General features: G+C 39.3%; 2 protein-coding genes across 4 annotated transcripts; one reads left to right on the top strand and one right to left on the bottom strand.

Annotated features, from left to right (window-relative positions):
• The first annotated feature begins 673 nt into the window (after positions 1-673).
• Positions 674-8,382, top strand: tarbp2 (TAR (HIV) RNA binding protein 2). 3 transcript variants are annotated; one of them, XM_069146854.1, is made up of 7 exons: positions 674-876; positions 1,699-2,013; positions 2,267-2,336; positions 2,622-2,739; positions 4,766-4,893; positions 5,204-5,399; positions 6,655-8,382. In XM_069146854.1, the coding sequence occupies exons 1-7, from the start codon at positions 824-826 to the stop codon at positions 6,807-6,809; spliced, it is 1,035 nt and encodes a 344-aa protein (XP_069002955.1). In that variant the 5' UTR covers positions 674-823; the 3' UTR covers positions 6,810-8,382. The 3 variants fall into 3 exon arrangements, with proteins under 3 accessions (XP_069002955.1, XP_069002946.1, XP_069002964.1); XM_069146845.1 differs by having other exon boundaries at positions 6,652-8,382; XM_069146863.1 differs by lacking the exon at positions 674-876 and adding an exon at positions 1,126-1,135 and having other exon boundaries at positions 6,652-8,382.
• Positions 8,383-8,384: 2 nt separating this feature from the next.
• tespa1 (thymocyte expressed, positive selection associated 1) lies at positions 8,385-20,753 on the bottom strand. Its single transcript, XM_069146807.1, has 12 exons — positions 20,541-20,753; positions 19,273-19,454; positions 18,857-18,899; positions 17,741-17,781; positions 17,163-17,216; positions 15,200-15,239; positions 14,659-14,697; positions 14,429-14,524; positions 14,110-14,318; positions 10,268-11,481; positions 9,296-9,383; positions 8,385-8,694 (listed from the first exon to the last, which is right to left on the bottom strand). Exons 2-12 carry the CDS (start codon positions 19,409-19,411, stop codon positions 8,603-8,605), a joined length of 2,055 nt encoding a protein of 684 aa, XP_069002908.1. The 5' UTR covers positions 19,412-19,454; positions 20,541-20,753; the 3' UTR covers positions 8,385-8,602.
• Positions 20,754-21,911: the final 1,158 nt, after the last annotated feature.

Raw genomic sequence — 21,911 nt, 5'->3', positions numbered from 1 at the left:
CAGGTGCAAAGCAACTCAAAGGACCCACACCAATAACAACACCCACACCGAGAGGCTTATAAACTGGGAAGATAATCTACTATATGTCGCCCTCTTCTGGTTCAATGGAGAAACACCCAATTATATTGCACAGGCAAACTGCAGTAAAGTTTTCAAGACAATAATTTTTTTGCTACTTCAGGCAGAAGAAATATGAACTCTTGGGCAATTACTTTAATCAAACAAAAGCAAGGTTGCCCTACAAAACGAAGTACAGTTTGTGCAGATATTTATTTCATAGCTTCATTATTTTCATTGTGCATTACTTTGTTCACTGCAGTTGTCTGACAGCTGCCGTATTCACATTTCATCCAGCTCGTTGGCTACCGTGAAAAGGGCAACTTACCTAAAATATGCAGTCGTGTACCTGCTGACCTGTCTGTTTAATGGAACTATTTTCACTATTCTTGTGATGAAACAATCGTCTGCGCACACAATGACCTGGATTGGCACCTGTTTATTTGCTCTATTAGTACCAAGGATGTAATAAAGAGACGCTCCTTTATTAGGACCACTACGCTGAAAACGCGCCCTTGGGATCGGCCAATCAGAAATCGAGTTTCTCGAGCAGCCATCTACGTCATATCTGCGCGCCCAAAGGGACTCCACTGTAGTCTTTCGGGGCGGAGGGGGCTTCGTCTGCTCTTCACATGTCGCTGCATCATCATCACCACCATCTGTCTGGGAGAATAATAAATACCGTCTAATGAAAGCGAGTGTCTGCTTTGGTTGGGGGGGATTTGCCATCCGAGACCGACCGGGCTCTGTCTGCGTGAAATAGGGAATGAACGACGAGACAGCATCGGACAGCTGGAAGAGAAACTCCGGGTGCTCCAGGTGAAGCTGCACAGAAAAGCTAAGCTAGCAGAGCTCCTCGTCCGGCTTGATCCCGGGCCAGCGTGACGATCAGCTACGTCCTTGTATTAGATTTAATATTTAAAAAAAAAAACACCAAAAAAAAACCGCTGCTGAATTTAATTCTGGCTGAACGTACCGACATTTTGTGAGTACCAACTCGGATCTGCAACAAGACACAACGCTGACGTCCAGCTGACTAGTTTGCAAACTGTCGAAGTCCTCCAGCTTCCTTAATAAAGTACTGTAACCAGGATGCACATTTCTTTGTAGTCATCGAGATAAAGCTCAACTTTACTCATTATAATTACAGCTTTCTGTCCTGATCACATGTGACATAATTTAAATCTAAATGCTCCGACTTGCAAAACATTGAGGTTTGTGTGGGCTGAGATTTTTTATTTATTACAACATTTTTTGGTATTAAAATATTAATTCATGAGATAATTTCAGCTATAATGACAAAAATATCTTTCCCAGTTGTCCTTTGTGATGTCTTCACCGCCTTGCTAGTTTTGATTTAACTCGCTGACATGCTGAGATATTTGCTGTTAATATTTTTGCTGCCACAAAACAAAGGAAAACTGTTCACAGTGACATTGGAAAGATCCATTGTTGTGGTTTTCTTCTAAGTCAGTGTTCATTAAGGGCCTCCGATGCAGTTATGTTCAAGTAATCCTATTAATGTGACAGAATTCCCTCTAAACTATTTGTAATTTCATGACGCATCTCACTGAACCCTTTTGTAAACGAGTCAACGGTTGCTTGGGGGTCCGTCTCATGCAGGGTTTCTCTTTTCTTCAGTATTGAGCAAATGCTGGCTGTGAATCCCGGAAAGACGCCCATCAGTCTGCTGCAGGAGTATGGAACGCGGATAGGAAAGACCCCAGTGTATGACCTGCTGAAGGCCGAGGGACAGGCCCACCAGCCTAACTTCACGTTCCGCGTCTCCGTCGGAGAGATCAACTGCACCGGCCAAGGGCCCAGCAAGAAGGCAGCCAAGCACAAAGCAGCTGAGGCTGCTCTAAAGATGCTCAAGGGAGGCCTCGGAGGTCCTGCCGGAGTCGGTGTTGGAGTTGACGGGTTTATTGGGGTCGATGTGTCTACTGATGGAGATGGGTCAGTGGATTATTTAATTATGTGGGTTTTTTTTTTCCAACAGCTATTCAGTTGAAATGATACATCATAAGCAATACTGGATATAAATTCCTCCTGCATCTACTTTTGTTACCTAATTCAATAGTGTACTATGATTTACACATCTTATGGCTTGTCTGGCAGACAGATCTGACGGATGTTTCAACGGGATACAAAGTTTGTGTGGTTTCATTATTTCCTCATCTGTTTTTTGTTTATCTCAACTTCTATGTAGCTCCCAGTCAGAGATGAAAACCTCGGGCAGTTCTCAGCAGTCTGAATGTAACCCTGTTGGGGCTCTGCAGGTAAATAAACAAAGGGTTTTAGTTTACTGGTTGGTTGTCTAGTGTCTGCTGATAAATACTTTGTTAAATGTAGGGAGGCTGAAGCTCAGTTGGTAGAGTGGGTTGCACACTAATCAGAAGGTTGGTGGTTCGATCCCCATCTCCTCCTGTCCACGTGTCCTTGAGCAAGGCACTGAACCCTAAAATTGCTCCCGATGGTTGTTGTAAGTCACTTTGGATAAAAGCGTCAGCTAAATGAAATATAATAATAATAAAATATATACTCATTGTTTGTGTTTCTGCCAGGAATTGGTGGTGCAGAAAGGATGGCGTTTGCCAGAGTACACAGTCACCCAGGAGTCTGGTCCAGCACACCGCAAAGAGTTCACCATGACCTGCAGAGTCGAGAGATTTGTAGAAATTGGTATAATGTTTAATGTGTTTGAAGGTGTTTGCCTGTGAAGAAGGTCACAGTTATTTAAATGCAATATGTGCCCAGTCCTTAGAAATATCATGAAGTTGACCAAACATTTAAGGACTAATACAACTGATGAAAATAGAAAACAGCTCATTGGAACTGAAAAAAAAATCATACATGCTGCCTTCTACAGGGTGTCAAGTAATTTATGAGTCATAAATTATGACATTTATTGATCGACACTCTTAATGAATTAAATGTTAAAACTCTATTTAAGAATATTGAGTAAGCTGAACTAGAGCATATATCATGCAAACTCTCCGGTTGTGTGTACTTTTACAGTGGGTACGGAAAGTATTCAGACCCCTTTAAATTTTTCACTCTTTGTTTCATTGCAGCCATTTGCTAAAATCAAAAAAGTTCATTTTATTTCTCATTAATGTACACTCAGCACCCCATCTTGACAGAAAAAAACAGAAATGTAGAAATTTGTGCAAATTTATAAAAAAAACACAAAAAACTGAAATATCACATGGTCATAAGTATTCAAACCCTTTGCTCAGTATTGAGTAGAAGCACCCTTTTGAGCTCGTACAGCCATGAGTCTTCTTGGGAATGATGCAACAAGCTTTTCACACCTGGATTTGGGGATCCTCTGCCATTCTTCCTTGCAGATCCTCTCCAGTTCCGTCAGGTTGGATGGTGAACGTTGGTGGACAGCCATTTTCAGGTCTCTCCAGAGATGCTCAATTGGGTTTAGGTCAGGGCTCTGGCTGGGCCAGTCAAGAATGGTCACAGAGTTGTTCCGAAGCCACTCCTTTGTTATTTTAGCTGTGTGCTTAGGGTCATTGTCTTGTTGGAAGGTGAACCTTCGGCCCAGTCTGAGGTCCAGAGCACTCTGGAAGAGGTTTTCTTCCAGGATATCTCTGTACTTGGCCACATTCATCTTTCCTTCAATTGCAACCAGTCGTCCTGTCCCTGCAGCTGAAAAACACCCCCATAGCATGATGCTGCCACCACCACGTTTCACTGTTGGGATTGTATTGGGCAGGTGATGAGCAGTGCCTGGTTTTCTCCACACATACCGCTTAGAATTAACGCCAAAAAGTTCAATCTTGGTCTCATCAGACCAGAGAATCTTATTTCTCATAGTCTGGGAGTCCTTCATGTGTTTTTTGGCAAACTCTATGCGGGCTTTCATATGTCTTGCACTGAGGAGAGGCTTCCGTCGGGCCACTCTGCCATAAAGCCCCGACTGGTGGAGGGCTGCAGTGATAGTTGACTTTGTGGAACTTTCTCCCATCTCCCTACTGCATCTCTGGAGCTCAGCCACAGTGATCTTTAGGTTCTTCTTTACCTCTCTCACCAAGGCTCTTCTCCCACGATTGCTCAGTTTGGCTGGACGGCCAGGTCTAGGAAGAGTTCTGGTCGTCCCAAACTTCTTCCATTTAAGGATTATGGAGGCCACTGTGCTCTTAGGAACCTTGAGTGCTGCAGAAATTATTTTGTAACCTTGGCCAGATCTGTGCCTTGCCACAATTCTGTCTCTGAGCTCCTTGGACAGTTCCTTCGACCTCATGATTCTCATTTGCTCTGACATGCACTGTGAGCTGTAAGGTCTTATATAGACAGGTGTGTGCCTTTCCTAATCAAGTCTAATCAGTTTAATTAAACACAGCTGGACTCCAATGAAGGAGTAGAACCATCTCAAGGAGGATCAGAAGAAATGGACAGCATGTGAGTTAAATATGAGTGTCACAGCAAAGGGTCTGAATACTTATGACCATGTGATATTTCAGTTTTTCTTTTTTAATAAATTTGCACAAATTTCTACATTTGTTTTTTTCTGTCAAGATGAGGTGCTGAGTGTACATTAATGAGAAATAAAATGAACTTTTTTGATTTTAGCAAATGGCTGCAATGAAACAAAGAGTGAAAAATTTAAAGGAGTCTGAATACTTTCCGTACCCACTGTAAGTCTCACTGAGTGACAATCAGTAAGTCACTAAATAATCTCGTGACCCCTATCCAGGAAGTGGTACATCTAAGAAGCTAGCCAAGAGAAACGCAGCAGCGAAGATGTTATCGCGTATACATGATGTCCCGGTAGACCTGAGGACCAACAATGACGCTGACGCAGAGGATGACACGTTTACCACAGTGAGTGACAAACACAAGTTTTCTTTCTCTGTGCAGCAGATCGCGAATTGAAAAAGTTTAAAAAGCATCTGCATCAATAATGGTGAGAATGCACAACTTTAACATTTAGTTCAAAACCAGGTAGTGCCAACATTCTCAATTATGTATCTCGTTAATTTAATGCAGTTCAGTTTCCTTAATATATTCTCCAAAATATCATAAGCTGTGCACTTTATACTCTCGTACCTTTTTTTTCTCTCGTGGGAATTGCTGGCAGATAATGATATTGTCCGTTAATTGCTGTAAAACTTGATATGCCTTGTACTTACAGCACATGGGGAGCAGAGCTGAATCAGGCAAAAGTAAAGGCTTCAGCTGCACATGGGATTCACTGCGTAACTCCGCTGGAGAGAAGATCCTGCAGCTCCGCAGCCACCCGCTCGGGATGCCCTCTGACTCCAACTTCTGCTCTTTGCTGAGTGACCTGTCTGCGGAGCAGCGCTTTGATGTCAGCTACCTGGATCTCGGTGAGTTCACATACTGTTGCAGTCAAAGTCGATTTTACATTCATTTCTTTAGAGCACCACGTTCTCGCTACGCTGAAGGTTAAAAGTAGTCCGATATTGACAAGGTAAAGAGAAATGTGGCATCATGGACGTCACTGCCTACTCATGCCAGAAGAGCTGTCTTTTAGTTAGAGGCACATAAATATGACAGTTAGTCGAGCTTGAGCAAGTTGTGCCTATGAATAAACCTTATTTTGGTGTGGAAACCTTTTTGTCCTTTCACATCTGGTTCACAGCATCTGAACAAACTGGAACTTGCAGAGCATCATGGGTACATTTTGATGTCATGCCACAGAACAAGTGGCATGCTGTGTGGTTACTATTACTGTCATCAGATATGGAGGAAACAGCCATCAGATGCATGTTGTCTCAGTCCTGCAGGGAACCAATATTTCATATCATTACAGATGGACCAGATTTGAAGCAGACACTTTTACATGCGACACATTGGGACTCATTGAATGTTGAAAATATTTGTTTAATTTTTTTTATATTTATTAGTAATTTGTTCTGAATTTGGTTGAGGGACAAGGACAGGTTTTTGTGTTTCAGTAGCATTAGAACTTGTGGTGATTGGGAAACTACTATTTTTCATTCTACAAATAACATGAGTATTGCCCTTTGAGTTGCATTTCATGTATAAAGGTTGTATACAAAAAGAGTTTATCATTATTATTTATGTAATAATAACATAATGTAATATGTTAATTTATTTTGAAATGGGCATTAACTGCAGCTAAATATGTCGATAATACTATTTTAACATATAGGGTTATATGTATATTATATGTAATATTGTATGCTTTTGCATTAGATTGTATCATATTAAAGTTATGCAGTATAAATACAATATCACATTATATTGGATATACAATATAATAAGTCATATGCGATCTATAAAAAAAAAATATGAAAAAGGTTTATAGCTGTCAAATCTCTTCGCAGATTTATGTGTTAATATAGGAGATAATATTTGTCAATGAAATGCAACTGAAATATACCGTAGTTCTCTTTTAAGACAAATATATGCAGAGTGGGAGACACAGAAAGCATCATATGCTGTCTACATAAACTGATATTTTAACTCTAATTCTAAAGCAGTTCAAATGTTAAAAGTGTCTGTTTTGTTGTAAAAATTTAACTTACAGACAAAAGATAATCTGTGTAGAAATGCTGTGATGTTTCCTAATGTTTTTGTTCCTTCTTGTTTCAGAAGATCGCAGTCTCAGCGGCCTGTGTCAGTGTCTAGTGGAGCTATCCACACAGCCAATCACAGTGTGCCACGGCTTTGCTCCCAACATAGATGCTGCTCGAGCCAATGCGGCCCACAATGCACTGCAGTACCTCAAAATCATGGCGGGAGGGAAATGATAAGCCTTGTGATTTCCACCTCATAGACTCAAAACTCACCATTATAAATTTCCACTTTGGACGATGAAGGCCTGTGGTGAGTTCAAGTAACATGAATTACCTCAAATTTGGAAATGGAGACTTTTCTGTCCCATTCTAGCTCCTGGAGTTCATTTTTAGTCCCACTGATGTGTGATGGTTGCCAATGAACTCCTCCTCTTGACATTTTGCAAATGTATTTTTAGGATTTTGCTTTTACCTTTTGTCTTTGTCATCTACTGTATCCTCCTAAATTTAACGTTTAAAAAGTATGTCATTATTAATGGTGCTCTTCCAGTGACTTCAATATTCCAAATGACTTGAGATAAATTCTGATGTAGCCCAAAAAAAATGCAAAAGGTCAAAGGGGTTTGTAGAAATTGGGAATTGAAAACTGCCATTTATTGGTGCTTTGATGGATGTAAAAAAAAAAAAAAAAAATCCATCCATGCTGCTGAGACGTGGCGAGGAAAGAGACTCTACGGAATAAATATCACAGGATCATTATTTTAAAGACTGCCCCTTCTACAGATGAACTTGCATGAGTCCTGAAAAATGTGGCTTTTATTGTATATTTAATTTGAACCTCTCTGATGTTCTTAATGTCTGGTCATGTTATACTTGTTTAAGATCATGAACACAAATTAAGTGTAACATTTTGGAAGCTCTTCTATAAATTGTCCCTGTGAAGTTTCACAGTAATCACAGTTTAATAATTGTATCTATTACGATAAAAAAAATTGCATTTAGAGATTTGTAAATCACTTTCTGTTTGAACAAAGATGTATTATTTGCCCGAGCTGAAAGAGGAAGAAGCTCAGTGGGTTTTAGGATAATGCCTTTTTTTTTGTTATAATCATAAAGCATACTTTTAGCTTTCCATATCATCAACCAGACAACACTACTGCAGATTCTTAGGTGGACTTTCAATATTATTTTATAATAATTATATAAATCCGTGTTTTTATTTTTTTTTCCACCAAAACAACTTTTACTGCAGTTTTGACATTTAAAAACTGATAATGAGCATTTTCCAGATTATATTCTCTTGCAACCTGTTGTCTCCTGGTTAAGGTTTCATCCCAATTTAATTAACTATAGTTGCACATTGGTTGATTAAAATGCCGTGCATTCACTAGAATTAAGTATTGAAAATAATATTGTTTGCATTTCCTAAGAAAATGTCTTTTGCACACTGCTGGCTGATCATTTCTGTACATCTATTCCCACTGGCATCAAGATCAGGGTGTTCGATACAACACCGACCTCATCCACTGGAAAGGCAGATCTGCATATTTTTTTTCTGAATGTTGAGATACAGAAGTTAACTGCAGGTTTTGAATGAATATCATGTGCTGACATGTTTGCCGTCAATGCTGGCATAAAATTTGAGACACTTCTCTGTGGCGGTAGGAAAAAATGTTGCTCAGTTACAAAAAAAACCAAAAAACTTCTAAATGAAATTTAAGCTCAATGGGACATTGTCTGTGTTTTTTTTTTAATAAAAGATCTTTTGGTAAATTATACTGCTATTTTATTAAATTGAATACAGTCATTCACCTGATTAAAGTATCATTCCTTAAAAATAGGGTCCACACTGTGTTTTATTAAAACCTTTGAGTTTACTTATTTACAATATTCTGCATTCAGTAGGCGTACGGGGGAGAAACTTCCTTCCTTCCAAATCACTAGTTATACAAACTCCAATCTTGAGTGCAGGAAAAGTTTCACAGATGGGAAACACAGCTTTACTCGTAGTCTACATGTGTTATCTGTCATCTACTCTGTCTGTTGAACGAGGGGCTGTCTTCTTCGTCTGCGTAGCCGCTGCTGTCGGACTGCATGCTGTCACCCCGGACCACTTCACCTACACAAAGACACAAACTCAGTCAGAGTTGTTCTCTATACACTCTATACTGCTGCACAGATGCAGCTGTGGTTTGACCTGGATATAAAACAAAAAGCACAATGCAGTATTTTCCCCGAGACAAATTCCCCTGCACTGTGAGTGTGTTGGTGTGTGTGTGTGTTAGAAAGTCCTCCCCAGATGATCCATTATTTTTCATGCTCACACATACATCATTTACACAAACTAGTGTGGATTACTCCGTTCCCCCCAGGCATGTCTGACCTCAATACAAGACCAACAGTTAACCCAAAAGTAAAATATTTCCTTGTGTAACGGGAAAGAAGAATTTAACAAGAAACTTTATGCACACATAAAGTTCGTACAAAAGCAGCTGTTCCTGTGTTAAGTGACACCACCCTTTTTCTTCACACATTTATAACTGAACTGGGTGACTTCAGTTTCTTTTTTGCAAATGAAGCCAGCAATTTGATGACCACCAATATCCCTTCAGCATGTTACAAACAGCTATTTTGAAAATAGCTAAATATGTTAATGCAAAAAAAAAACCGTCAAGTCATCCAAATTATAATACAGCGACTATACAGTAAATGAAAAGTACCTTTGTAGTGATCTTTTTTGGACAATGGTGAGGTTGCTGTTCTTGTAGTTTCTGACTGTCCACAATCTTCCTCTCCAGCACTATGCACCTATGGAGACAAAAGGTATGAAGTATGAGAGTATACAACTCAGTGCACAATTTTATGAAGAATTATACACCGTTAGAACTTAAATATATCACTTCATTACATTGTACACTTTTATATAGCATTACAAAGATGCTCTGTGATCATGTAAAGTAGTCCATGTTACACTATTTAAAACCATTTACTCAGAGGTTAATCTGTAATTGTTTAATTTTAAATTTCTATTCCATTTAAAAAAAAAAAAATGTTTTTTTTAACTTAATCTTATTACATTACTGATTTTGCAAGAATGTCTGCCTGGATGACAAATTACCTATAAACAATCCTTTCTTTCTGAAAGAATACAAAATAATGTCTTCGCAGCTAACTTAAAAACACAGTAGGGTTTTATAAAAATGTTGTGGAACAAAACTTACTGTTGGTACACTATGACCAACGCAAGTAATTTATTTGACCATAACGCACAAGAGGAATCCGCAGAGGCCCCGCGATATTGTATCCTCATCATATAACAGATGAAGAACAAAGTGTGTGTGGGTAGGTATCTATGTTGTATAGATTTTAACACACTACATGTTTGATGAGCAAAAAGCCAAAACCAATAATCATCCTTAAAAAGCATATAGATATGTGAAAGCAAGAAATGTATGTGGAAACTATATGAAGCCTACTCTTTTTTTTTAATTAAAGTCTTTCATTACGTTTCCTTTTAGAGTATTATCATCGTTATCCTGAACTTGAACGTCGACTGGTCGGTGATTACTGAATTAATTTATCACATTGACTCAACTAGAAAAGTTAAATCAACCCAACTATTGTTTGAGTGACAAACTCTCCAAATGACGTTAGAGATTCTCCAGCCCTTATCTTTCATACACCAACTGTACCTCCTCCAGCTCAAATGAGTTGACCTGCTGAAGGTTACTGGAGAAGTGGCCCGGGCCATGATGTGTCAGTGGATTCAGGTACTGCCTTTCCCCTTCTTTTAATGGTTCCTTATGGGTCTGGATGGATGTGACAGGTGAAGCATGACTGGAATCGTGTGTGTTCGAGGAACAGGAAGCCACATTGTCCCCCTCCCAGCCAGTCACAGCGATGCAGTAATGTGTGTAGCTGCCATTGGGCTCAAGGACAGGAAGTGATCTGGATGCATCCACCTGTGTGACCTCTCCTGAAGAGGCAGCGCCGCCTGTGCAGGAGTCCTCATCAGGCTCAGAGACAGTGGTTTGAAGATGGGTTTTGTGTGATTCAGGACATGATCTTACTTTGCTTTCTGCCTCAGAGGGGACACGAGGTCTGTTCGGACTGTGTGTGTTTGGACAGCAGAAAGGTGCCTGGTGTACACTCTCGACTATCAGTGGGCAGATTAGATCATATGCAGCCTTGGCAACAGGCTTTAGCTCAGCTGTCCTTGTGTCACTTTGAGTCAAACATGAGTCCAGCTCTGGCTGACATGAAATTGACTGATATTCTGTCTCTATCACAGTCTCTCCTGATAACGATGATGCTAGAGATGTTCTTACGCTCCAAGTCATGCTGTTACAGTCTGTTAGTTTGACACCGTCTTCAGCAGTATCAACATTATTTGTTTGTTGATTGTCCAATGTCTCCTCACACCAGATTTTATTTCCATTCTGAAAAATGTCTGCGTCCGCCGTGGTCTGCTGCGTTCGCTCCTCTTTCCCATGGTTACAGGACTTATCCCCGTCCGTGATCAGACAAACATCAACCGAATCCCTTCTATTATCTTTGTCCAGTTCCAGCTTCTTGGAAGCCCCAGTGTTGACTTTCAGGACAATACCCACAACTTCCGGGAGGCTGGATCTTTTCCTGGGTGAGGGCTGCGGAGAGGTGGAGTCAGACCCACGGGGAGAGCCTGTGTACAGACACATCTTGTAGACCGTGTCCTTTAGCCTCTCCACTGGAGAGCGTGGCTCGCTGCGAATGCTGCTCCTGAAACGTTCGATCCTCTCCACAGGAGAAGAGGAAAAGGCAAACTCTGGTGTGGCCAGTTTCTGCAGAGGAGTGCGGGACACATGGGAGTATAGGGAATAGAAAGCGTTGGCCATTGCTGTGAGCACTTGCACTTGTCTGAAACGACCTGCGGAAAGAATAAAATGTAAATCAGTAGCTGTCATCCACTACATCCCATAATTATTTTACAATATTATCCAACCCGGTAATATACAAAAGTGTGTAATACACCAGTCAGTCCATGTCATAGTCACTTTATTGTCTTGCCTAGGCGTGAAAAGGCTAAGCATGTATGACCAGGGTTAAAGAAGGAGGTCATGTGATGAAATACAAAGACTGATGAAGTCATTTGGGAAAACCAGTGTTCAAATTTGTGAGAAAGCATAAATAATGAGAAAGTTACTGACACAATGTAACGGATTTAACTTACATTATGTATGTTAAGTAACTTATGAGACATGAGTAATGTTACTCTTGTGAAATTACTTATTTTGAACCAGACCATGATCTTTTTCTAAACCAGAACCACGTTGTTTTTAGTGCTGAAATCTAAGGCACCTTACTTTTCACACCTAGGTGAAGCAAAATAAGACACTGACCCAGTACCCTCTAGTGGACAGACAGGTGCACACACTTTGGCATGATTCATTCAACCTTCATTTATCCTGGAGAATTCATTGAGCGTGACCCTCATTTACAATGACATTGAGTCATTTACAGAGCAACGAACAAATAAAAACAATGGCAGTGATCACAGCAATAAGACAAGTTGACAGAGATAAGATTGTAGCACAGTTGAGCTTATAGTTAACCATTTACTGTCAGATGAAGGAAGATTAACCTGAAAGATTAAATAAAATCAACAAAAACATAAAATAAGAAGGTTATATAAGAAGCATTAAAATATAAGTTATGTAGTTTGAGTAGATAGAACGGAGTAAAGTACAGTTATATAAAACAATTACAAGTACAGGTTTAGAGATTTAAAATCAAGCCTTGGAAATGTGTGAATGCAGTAAGTGAATTGATTTTAAGGAGATTCTGTATTTTATTGCAGGAGTCAGGTGCACTAGAGTTAAAAGCAGACTTTCCCAGATCAGTCCTAACGTGTGGAACACGTAATAAGAGCAAGGTTAGCAGGTCTGATCAGGCCCATCTGTGCACACGAGCATTTCAGACAGGTAACAGGTTGGTTTTCCAATCAGAGTTTTATAAATAAAGAGATGACAGTGAGTGTCACGTCTCTGTTGAAGAGAGGACCATCCAACCGTATTGTATCGAAGGCATTGATGGGTATTGTAGCCGTTAAGTGTTGAGGCTGATGCATGTCTATAAATCACTGAATCATGAAGACTGCCTCAACAACCCTTCTCCTGCAAAACATGGTTTTGTTTTTACAGAGGTAGCCAACCATTTGTCTGAGTCTGCACACAAGATTATCGGTGAAATCTGAGTGAGTTTTTCATCAATCCAGATGCCGAGATATTTATATTCTGTGACTCTTTCGATTGAAAATTGAGGTTATTGTAATCTATGGATCTGCTTCCAGAAAAAAACATAAACTTTGTTTTGCTTGCTTATAATAGAAGTCTTAAATCTTTAAGATTTGCTGGAGAGCAATAAAAGAGCATATGAAAGTTTTCCACTGCTACTTGTACAGAATCGGCAACGTGGTACAGCACTGTGTCATCCATGTACAGATGTGAATGACAATTGATCAGAGATGAAACAATATTGTTGATGTGGATAGTAAAACGAACTGGTCCTAGAATTGAACCCTGTGGAACACCTTTTGTTACTGGTAAATACTCAGAGTGCTGGCTTTCCAGTTAAACATCTTGTTGTCTCTCTGATAGGTAGTCCCTGAACCAATTACATATATTAGAGTCGGGTCCAATATTATGCAGCCTCTGTAAGAATATGCAATGATCAACAGTATCAAATGCTTTTGACAGATCCAAAAAAAGTGCTACACAGTGCTTTTTTTTTTTTTTTATCCAATGCTGATGCAATGTTGTTTAGAACCATAGTAACAGCAGTTACAGTACTGTGGCCTGCCCTAAAACCCAGACTGAAATGGGCTCAAGATGGAAGCTCTGGACAGAAATACCTTCAATTGATAATGTATTCAAGATTCCAGGAGTTTTGAAAGGCAAGGCAGTTTGGATATGGGTCTGTAATTGTTAAGATCATTCCTGTCACCACCTTAATGTAGTGATGTAACATGAGCCATTTTCCAGACTTTTGGAACTATTCCAGAAGCAATGGAGAGATTGAAAATATGGGATATTGGTATTGTGATTATTTGGGCTGAAAGCCTGAAGAATAAGGGATCTTAAATTGTCTTTTCCAGTGTACTTCCTGGGATTTATTGTAAGTAGAGTATCTCGGGCTTCATTTGGGGAAATGGGATTGAAGGGGCTACGAGAATCAGTAGCCAAAGTGCATCATCCTAAAATGGAGAGTGGTTTGATCCCCCATTTTCAAAAAGGTGACCAGCTGCTATAAAATGTTTATTAAAAGCTAGGCTAATCTGTTTGTGGTCAGACAATAAGTAGTAATTTACCTTGATCTGAGTAGGAATTGTGGAGAGGTTTTTGTTATTAGTGTTTACGGCCTTCAAGAAGTTGGCGGGGTTTGAATATGAACTTGAGGCTAAGTCCAGAAAGGACTCTGATTTGGCTTTTCTCACCGTGGATGTACATCTGTTTCTTATTTTTCTATGATACCCTTTTGAATAACTCCATAGTCTTACTAGCAAGAGAGAGGCTGGGGTCCTCCTCTCTTATCCGCCGTATTTGTGAGTCCAGGAACAGGCGGAAGTTGATGCCCTGAGCCTGAGAAGGAAAGGTGAAGAAGCGAGGAGGGATGCGCACGGTGACCTGTGGCTCTTCACAGCCGAAACCCAGTTCGTACAGAGTCTCCTCTGCATCCTCTGAATAAAACTGCAGGACCTCAGATACACTAGTGTGAGAAAAAGAAGGATAAAATGTTGTATTCAAGAATATAAGAGTCTGATTATCAGTCTTCAGACCTGAAGAATGATAAATAATTTTAAAGTGGTGAAGCCTCACCTTGATGTAGTTTTCCAGGTGGAAAAAGAGTGGCAGCTGGAGGCCATGCTGTGGCCTAAGTTCAGTGATGGCAGGTATAGTCCCTGACGAGGGGTACTACAGATAATATGTGTAAAAAGTTATAATGCACAAACATTTACATGACAGAGCAATTCTAATGAATGTAATTTGATACCAGCACTAATTTTGTATCTGTTCATGTTGAGTTGAGGATGAGGTTGGCCACTGACCTGGTGTGTTGGTGTTTGAAGGAGGGAGGCAGTTCTTGGCTTCAGGGCCAGTACACAATGAGAAAAAGAGGAAATATGCCAACAGACCATTTATTTAAGTTTCTTTGGTACCAATTTTGTAATATGAGAAAATCCAGTGTCCACACATACTCTTCAAGACTGAAAAACATCTCAATATAATGGTTCATTTAACCTACAATCCAGCCCTAAATCTTTTCTGATCTAATTTCTACTTCTTAATGATTTCGTACAAACAGACTCAGTATGCAGTGGTGTAACCAGGACCAAAAAACATCAGTGGAAATGCAGTTCAAATACCATTATATCTAACTAACATTTGAGAAATCTCTCCGACATAAATTGCGCTCTTGTGTGATCAGTGGAAAATCTAGTTACACATACAAAAGACTGCAGTCACCCCAATGACCAAAGCAACATTGATTTCGTATATACTACTCTATATGCTAATATCTACATCCATCTGTTCACTTGTTTGTTGTTTCATTATTACTGTGATGATAAAAGGATTACAGTTACTCACCCAGCTGCAGATGAAATTTCTCCATCATTTAAAACAGAAGCTAAAACGTGAAAAGAATGAGAGAAAAATATGTTGGCGTGCATCTGAATGTCAGTTTTGTAGTTAATTTGCAAACCTGTGAACATACACACACATCATCCACCCATTTAAACCACTGACAGGTGAAGGAAAATACATGGATTATCTCGTTACATTGGCACATGTCAAGAGGTGGGATTTATTAGGCAGCAAGTGACGAGTCAGTTCTTGAAGTTCATGTGTTGCAATCAGGAAAAAATGGGTAAGCTCAGGAATCTGAGTGACTTTGACAAGGACCGTACTGTGATAGCTCGGACAGAACTTCTCCAAAACTGCAGATTTTGTGGGGTGTTCTAGTATAGTTAGTAATAGTGATAGGACCACCAGTGAACCGACGACAGGGTCATGGCCACCCCAGGCTCATTGATGCACTTGGGGAGTGACGGCTAACATGATACTAGCTATGAAAGAAAGCTGTCAGAACACATAGTGCATCACAGCTGACTACGCATGGAGCTACGTAGCCACAGACCGGTCAGAGTGTCCATGCTGACCGTGTCTGTCGAAAGCACCTACAATGGGTGGGTGAGCATCAGAGCTGGACCACGGACAAATGGAAGAGGGTGGCTTGGTTTATTGAATCATGATTTCTTTTAAATCATGTGGATGACCTGGTGCATGTGTGTTGTTTACCTCAGGGAGAGATGGCAGCAGAATGCACTATGGGAAGAGAAGCTGGCAGAGTCAGTGTGTTGCTCTAGGCAGTGTTCTGTGGGGAAACCATGGGTCCAGGCATTCATGTGCCATCTACCTTAAAATGGTTAGAAACCATGCACACGCCTAAATGGCAGCAGGTGTGCAGGTTGCAGTGGCTTCTGGCACTGGATAGTGCACTCTGCCACACTCCAAACATTGTTCAAGAATGGTTTGAGGAACATAAAAAAACTCAAAGTATCAACTTGCCCTCACAATTCCCTCAGATCTGATTGCAACAGGACACCTTCAGATGTCAGGGCCTGGGGTCTGGACAGAAAAGAGCTATTTTGGTGGCATGATGGAGACCTACACAATATTAGGCAGGTGAGTAAACCTGATGAAATTTAGATTAATGTACAGTAACAGCACTTCCAGGTGTATGCTCACTTTTACTTTGTTCCCAGTCATGCTCACAGAAGGTGTCATACAGTTGCTGAAGTACCTTCACCAGGAAATCACTTAAGGAGGAAATCATGTGCTATGTTCACAAAAGAAGTGATACACTCTCCCCATTCTCTAAAATATATCCTCCTTGGCAGAGGGACAGTAACATTGAGCATTACTGGATGTTTCAGTAAGATATTACAGTTGATATGCACAAATGAGTCAGTCTCTATCTCGGTCATCACTTGTGAAAAAAACAAAACAAATGAAAGCAGAACCAGTTTTGAAAACTCAATTTTTTGTTTTAGACAATCAGAGTGAGGACATTTTTGTCAAAGTGAGGATATTTTTGACAAAGTGACGACATTTTCGCTGGCCCTCACTTTCCCTTCAAAGGACTGATTGAGAGTTAAGACTTGATTTAAGGTTTAAGGTCAGAACTAGATTTAGCTGAGGGTTAGGGTCAGGGTTGGGCACTTAGTTGTGATGAAATATAGCTGTACAAACATGTGTCTGTATATGTATGTAAATATGTATGTATGTGTGTTACTAATGTTGGGGGAATAAAAAGGAGAAGTCTGAAGTTGGGCTAAGGGTTTGGCAAGTAGTGGTTATGCTCAGGAACATGGTACGTCTCAAGGAAATTAATATAAGTACATGTAATGTCCTTTAAAGTACTGGAACCATAATGGTGTGTGTGTGTGTGTGTGTGTGTGTGTGTGTGTGTGTGTGTGTGTGTGTGTGTGTGTGTGTGTGTGTGTGTGTGTGTGTGTGTGTGTACAAATGTAAAAGTTTGTGTGCTTACCGTCAGCTACAAGACTCAGGTCATCAGCAAAGTTGTTGACTTGCAGCACAGACTCTGAAAAAAGGACACAGTTAAATGTCAAATTAGTTAAGTACAAAAGTACATTATGTTAATGTCCTGTGTGGAATGGAAATGGTGTACATTAGTTGTTAAACACCTCATTTTAATATGAAATTATTAAAGATAGGTCCACCTGCAGGACCATCTACAACAGTAAAACACTACTATAAATCTAGTAATAAATTTGATAGCCCAACAGGGGTCATTTCTCTAAATTAAAAGTTCTCATAAATTGATACTTGAAGTACATTTGGCTGATAATACAACTTAAGTAACAATTTCAATGCCAAAAATGAACTTTGCTGTCATTATGTATTGTTAAATGGTAGGAGTGCCATGTTTACTAAAGTAAAAGATCTGAATACTTTCTCTAGGAAGGGTAACAACAAATTCAAAGTATGTGTTCACACATGTGAGTTGATTTTCATTTACTACATTCTACAGTATGTTAACTGTATGCCAGATTTAAAAACAAAGTTCTAGTCAATAAAACACAATTGATGTCAGGTAATACTCACCAAAACTCAGCTGACCTCTGTTCTCTGAGCAGGCAGTTGACCTGTTAGACATATCGCAATATTTACTTCAACAATACACACACATATCCAGTCAGGGTGGCTTTACCGCTTCTATGAAATAAGTGATTGAATTTGCAAAGATAGCTTCATCTGGAGCACGATAGCAGCCTACACTACAAGCTTGTGAGATCTACTCTGTAATCAGAGTTCAACAGCCTGCTGAAGTCTGTCAACTTCCTCATGTAGAACATTAACGTCAACGCCTCCAAGCTGATCTCAATATTTTCATGTTGAGTTCTGAGAATGCATTTAACTACCAATTTTTTTCTTTTCCTGGACTCGCTCCTAGTGTTACAGGCCATTTAATAGCAAACATACTTTATGTAGTCCCTCAGACTACCACCAGTGCAGCTTCCTTTTCAATGACTGACATGAGACACATTAATACTACCTCCTTCTTCCTCCAATCAGTTTCATAAAAAAAGAGGGAACAGTTATTTCCCTTTAGTTATATAATTGTCTCACTATAAACCACAGGAACATTTTTAAAATGTCAAAGGCCTGACGTTTTTTTTTTGTTGTTCAACAGCCTCAGCACTGCACACTTGTTGAAATGTTTGCATCTACATCCTATTTTTTCTTCCAACTGTTGCTCTTGTGGGAATTGTTGGTGTCCTTTCTACAATATTGTAATTTTCTGATGGAAGGACCTTACTATAAGATAACTAATGTTGTGATCTGGTGCTATAAAAAGAAATTGAATTGAATTAATCAGCAACTAGGGAGCCAAGTGCTGTGACATTTCCTGGCACTTACTTTCCTAAATCAGTAATGGGCCAATTGAGAGCTCTCATTTTAAAGACTCAAATAAAGCATTTATTTCCAATGGAACTATAAAAATGCCTCATGCAAGGTGTGAGAAATAATATTGTGGCTTCCTTGCTGCACCGCCTTCCTGAAACAGTGGCTTCAGAGAGTTTCCACTTTCTGCTTGCTGTTGTTTGTGAACCACTTTCCAGTGACTGACACCTTGTCCTTCAGAACCTGTTTAGAGTCAGCGCTCAAAAGAAAATATCATTTTACAACTAAAACAAGTAGAAACGCAGGGTGACTCACCCACAACCGAGGAGCCAGTTCTCAATCTTTCCTGTGAAACATCCTGTGGAAATTACACACTGAGTTTTGTGAGTAATCCTCATTAAATATACTTCTTTTCATATATTTGTTTTACTTTTTTTTAAAAACACACAAAAAAAACATTTATAAAGTATTCAGGGAAACCTCTGATTACATTGAAGAACCATATTCTTGAAGTGATTTAGTTTTTTCTATAAATCACTTCTCAGTTGGGTTTTGCCATATTTGTCATGACAGGAATTCTAATGCTGTATAACAGGTTACAAAATATTCCACTACTTCCCTCAGTTCTTAGTCACGGGCATCTTTACGCTCAGTGACTTTTGTTTTATTAACTGCAGATCATGTATAGAAGTGGGGCATAATCCCTCATGCAGTCCTGAGTTTGCTCTCACCGTCAGAAAAGACATCGTCGTCTGCTACAGAGGCAGATGGTAGGCTGCACAGCGGCCCTTCAGGTTCCTCCAGAGTGGGACACTGTCGGCTGCTGTTGATCCAGGCTCGCCGCCTCACAGTGGAGGACGGGTTGTCCATCGCCTCAGCTCACAGACAGCCAGGGAACACCACGGGGTCGGAGCTACCGAGGCACAAGAACAAAGTCAGATATGAAATAGTGACAATATCGTTTGGGATTTTCACTAATGTTTTTGCCTTAAATAACGACTGCAAACGTGAAGTCTAAAGTCAGTGTTTTCTGACGGTATCCTTTGTTATGAAAATGAAACTTTATATGCCAAATATTATTAAGATGATGCTTCCTGATTCACTGTGATAAATTAATTATCTGGCAAGTCAGACAAACATTTGAAACAGTTGATGACATTGTGACTTTAAAACTCTGACAGATATATTTTGCATTAATAAGCAGTCTCAACCTCTATGTTACATTGACTCTCTTCATTACTGCTTTTAGATGAATTTTCTTTCTGTCTACAAAACTTACTGAACAATTAAGACCTATACTGTATGTATGGAGGACACTTAATGGTTTAGTAAATGAAAGAAGAAAGACAGTGTTAGGCAGATATGAGTCTAACTATATAAACTATAACAATGGGCACAACTACACTGCTTTAAGTTCAGGTTGGGTCAAATAAAGAGTTAGCGTGACATATTGTTTTTTTCCTTTTCAGGACACAAGTAGAACTGACAAAATGACAGCCACAATCTAAAACGTGCACTGATTACCCTTGTGTAATAAAATATAGCCTATTTTATGTATGTTCAAATACAACAAAATAAACTGATAAACATATATAGCCTACATAAAGTTAATAATAGGTGGCATACAAAACAGTAAAATTTGGAAAGGCATATGACTGATAGATCCATCCAGCCCTTCAAAATAAAACCACCAAAGGATAAATACTATTTCAATCAATGTGTTAAAGAACTAATGAACTTTATAATGAGCCCAACCAAACATAATTTAAATAAATAGGAACGTAGAGGTAAAGAAAGCGAATCCACTTAAAGTAAGTCTACTTTTTTTTTTTTTTTTTTTTTAATATAGTATAAATAAAAACTAAATTATTTTCCATCCTGCTCTCAAAAAGAAAAAGACCTCCAGGTTATAGTTGGATTAAACACGTATGTTCGTAGTTTTCCTGAACAAAATATCGCTAAATAGCTAACGGACGTGACAGACACAAAGCAGCTTTACCTTCATAGACGCAGGTTTCAGTTCTGTCAGGAGCACTTTGTCTCGTTTCCTGTTGTGGCAGCTGTTTAATCTGTCTAAAACTTCATCTGCAGCCTTTAGCAAACTGTCAAACTGCATTCAGCACGGTCCGGTTTATCAATGATTAACGCGCGATTACAAGTTTCTGGTGATTTCCTCTGAAACATGTCAGTTAGTTTGATCAACGAGGTTAGAGGAGCCTGCAGGAAGTGACTTTGCATCTCATCTGAAATACAAAAAGGTTTTTTTTTTTATCAGCGTGGGACGGAGCTTTGCAGAAACAAAAACCAGACTCAAACAGGTTCCTGCAAATGTCAAAGGTAAAGGCTGGCAATACAACACCTATAATTTGAACAATAATTTACAAATTAGGCAAACTTGGACCTGCAATAACTCCCCTGTGAAATTGCTTTTAAATTAAGGTTTAATTTTTGGAATTGACAGCCCATTTAATGCTATTATACCATACATCATTTTGATAATGGATGATGCATAATTATTCTTATGAACTAAAACCACCTTTGTCATGAAATGTAGCTACTTTTGTACATAAAGCAGTTATTAAGTCGCCATTCATATTGTTTATGTGCTGAGTACTATGTCCCTCAGAAATGCAGTCGAGTGGAATGAATCAAAAATAAATTCTCAAGTAAAGAAGAAGTACCCCACACTTGTACTCAACTACAGTACCTAATTACTTTCCAACAATAACAAAAAAAAAAACCCTCATTTGACTCTGACCTTCTGGAAAAGTGTTGCAGGGAATCTGAACCAGCATTCCTTTAATGGCAATGAAGTGTGCAGTTTTAAAGTAAACATTGACTAACACAGTAGCCTACTAACGTTTTGCTGATGGTAACCATTGACTAACACAGTAGCCTACTAACGTTTTACTGATGGCTTATTTAAAATGACTTTTCAGATATTTATTAACATTGATTTAGGTTGTTTTTTTTAAATCTGACTTAACAGTTAAGAGAGACAGCTTTCACAACATACCAACTCCAAAAATGGCTTTTATTAATGGCTTCTAACAGTTCTAAAACATGCATTAATATTAAAGAGCTGCGACCTGCAAGTGATTATTCATCAAGAGTTATCCGAACAGCTTTTTATATGCAACAGGTGTATAACTTTTGACTAATGCTGTTATGCAAATGTGTAGCCTTGAGGAACAGAACAAAGTATTTGTGCAAGAACTGTTTTTCTTCAGCAATTCTGCTGCAGGCACACAAAGCACTTTTCACTCAGCAGCATACTCTGCTGGCTAAAAATAGCAAACTAATCATGAGCTCATAAACGTATAGTAATTAAAGTAGTTCACATTATCTGCACCTCGACATAATAGCAGTA

Source organism: Embiotoca jacksoni, unplaced genomic scaffold, assembly GCF_022577435.1.
Source record: "Embiotoca jacksoni isolate LCO1_2020_lvr unplaced genomic scaffold, fEmbJac1.0.p SCAF_1, whole genome shotgun sequence".
Taxonomy (NCBI): Eukaryota; Metazoa; Chordata; class Actinopteri; family Embiotocidae; genus Embiotoca; species Embiotoca jacksoni.
This window is presented reverse-complemented; position numbering and strand designations above follow the sequence as displayed.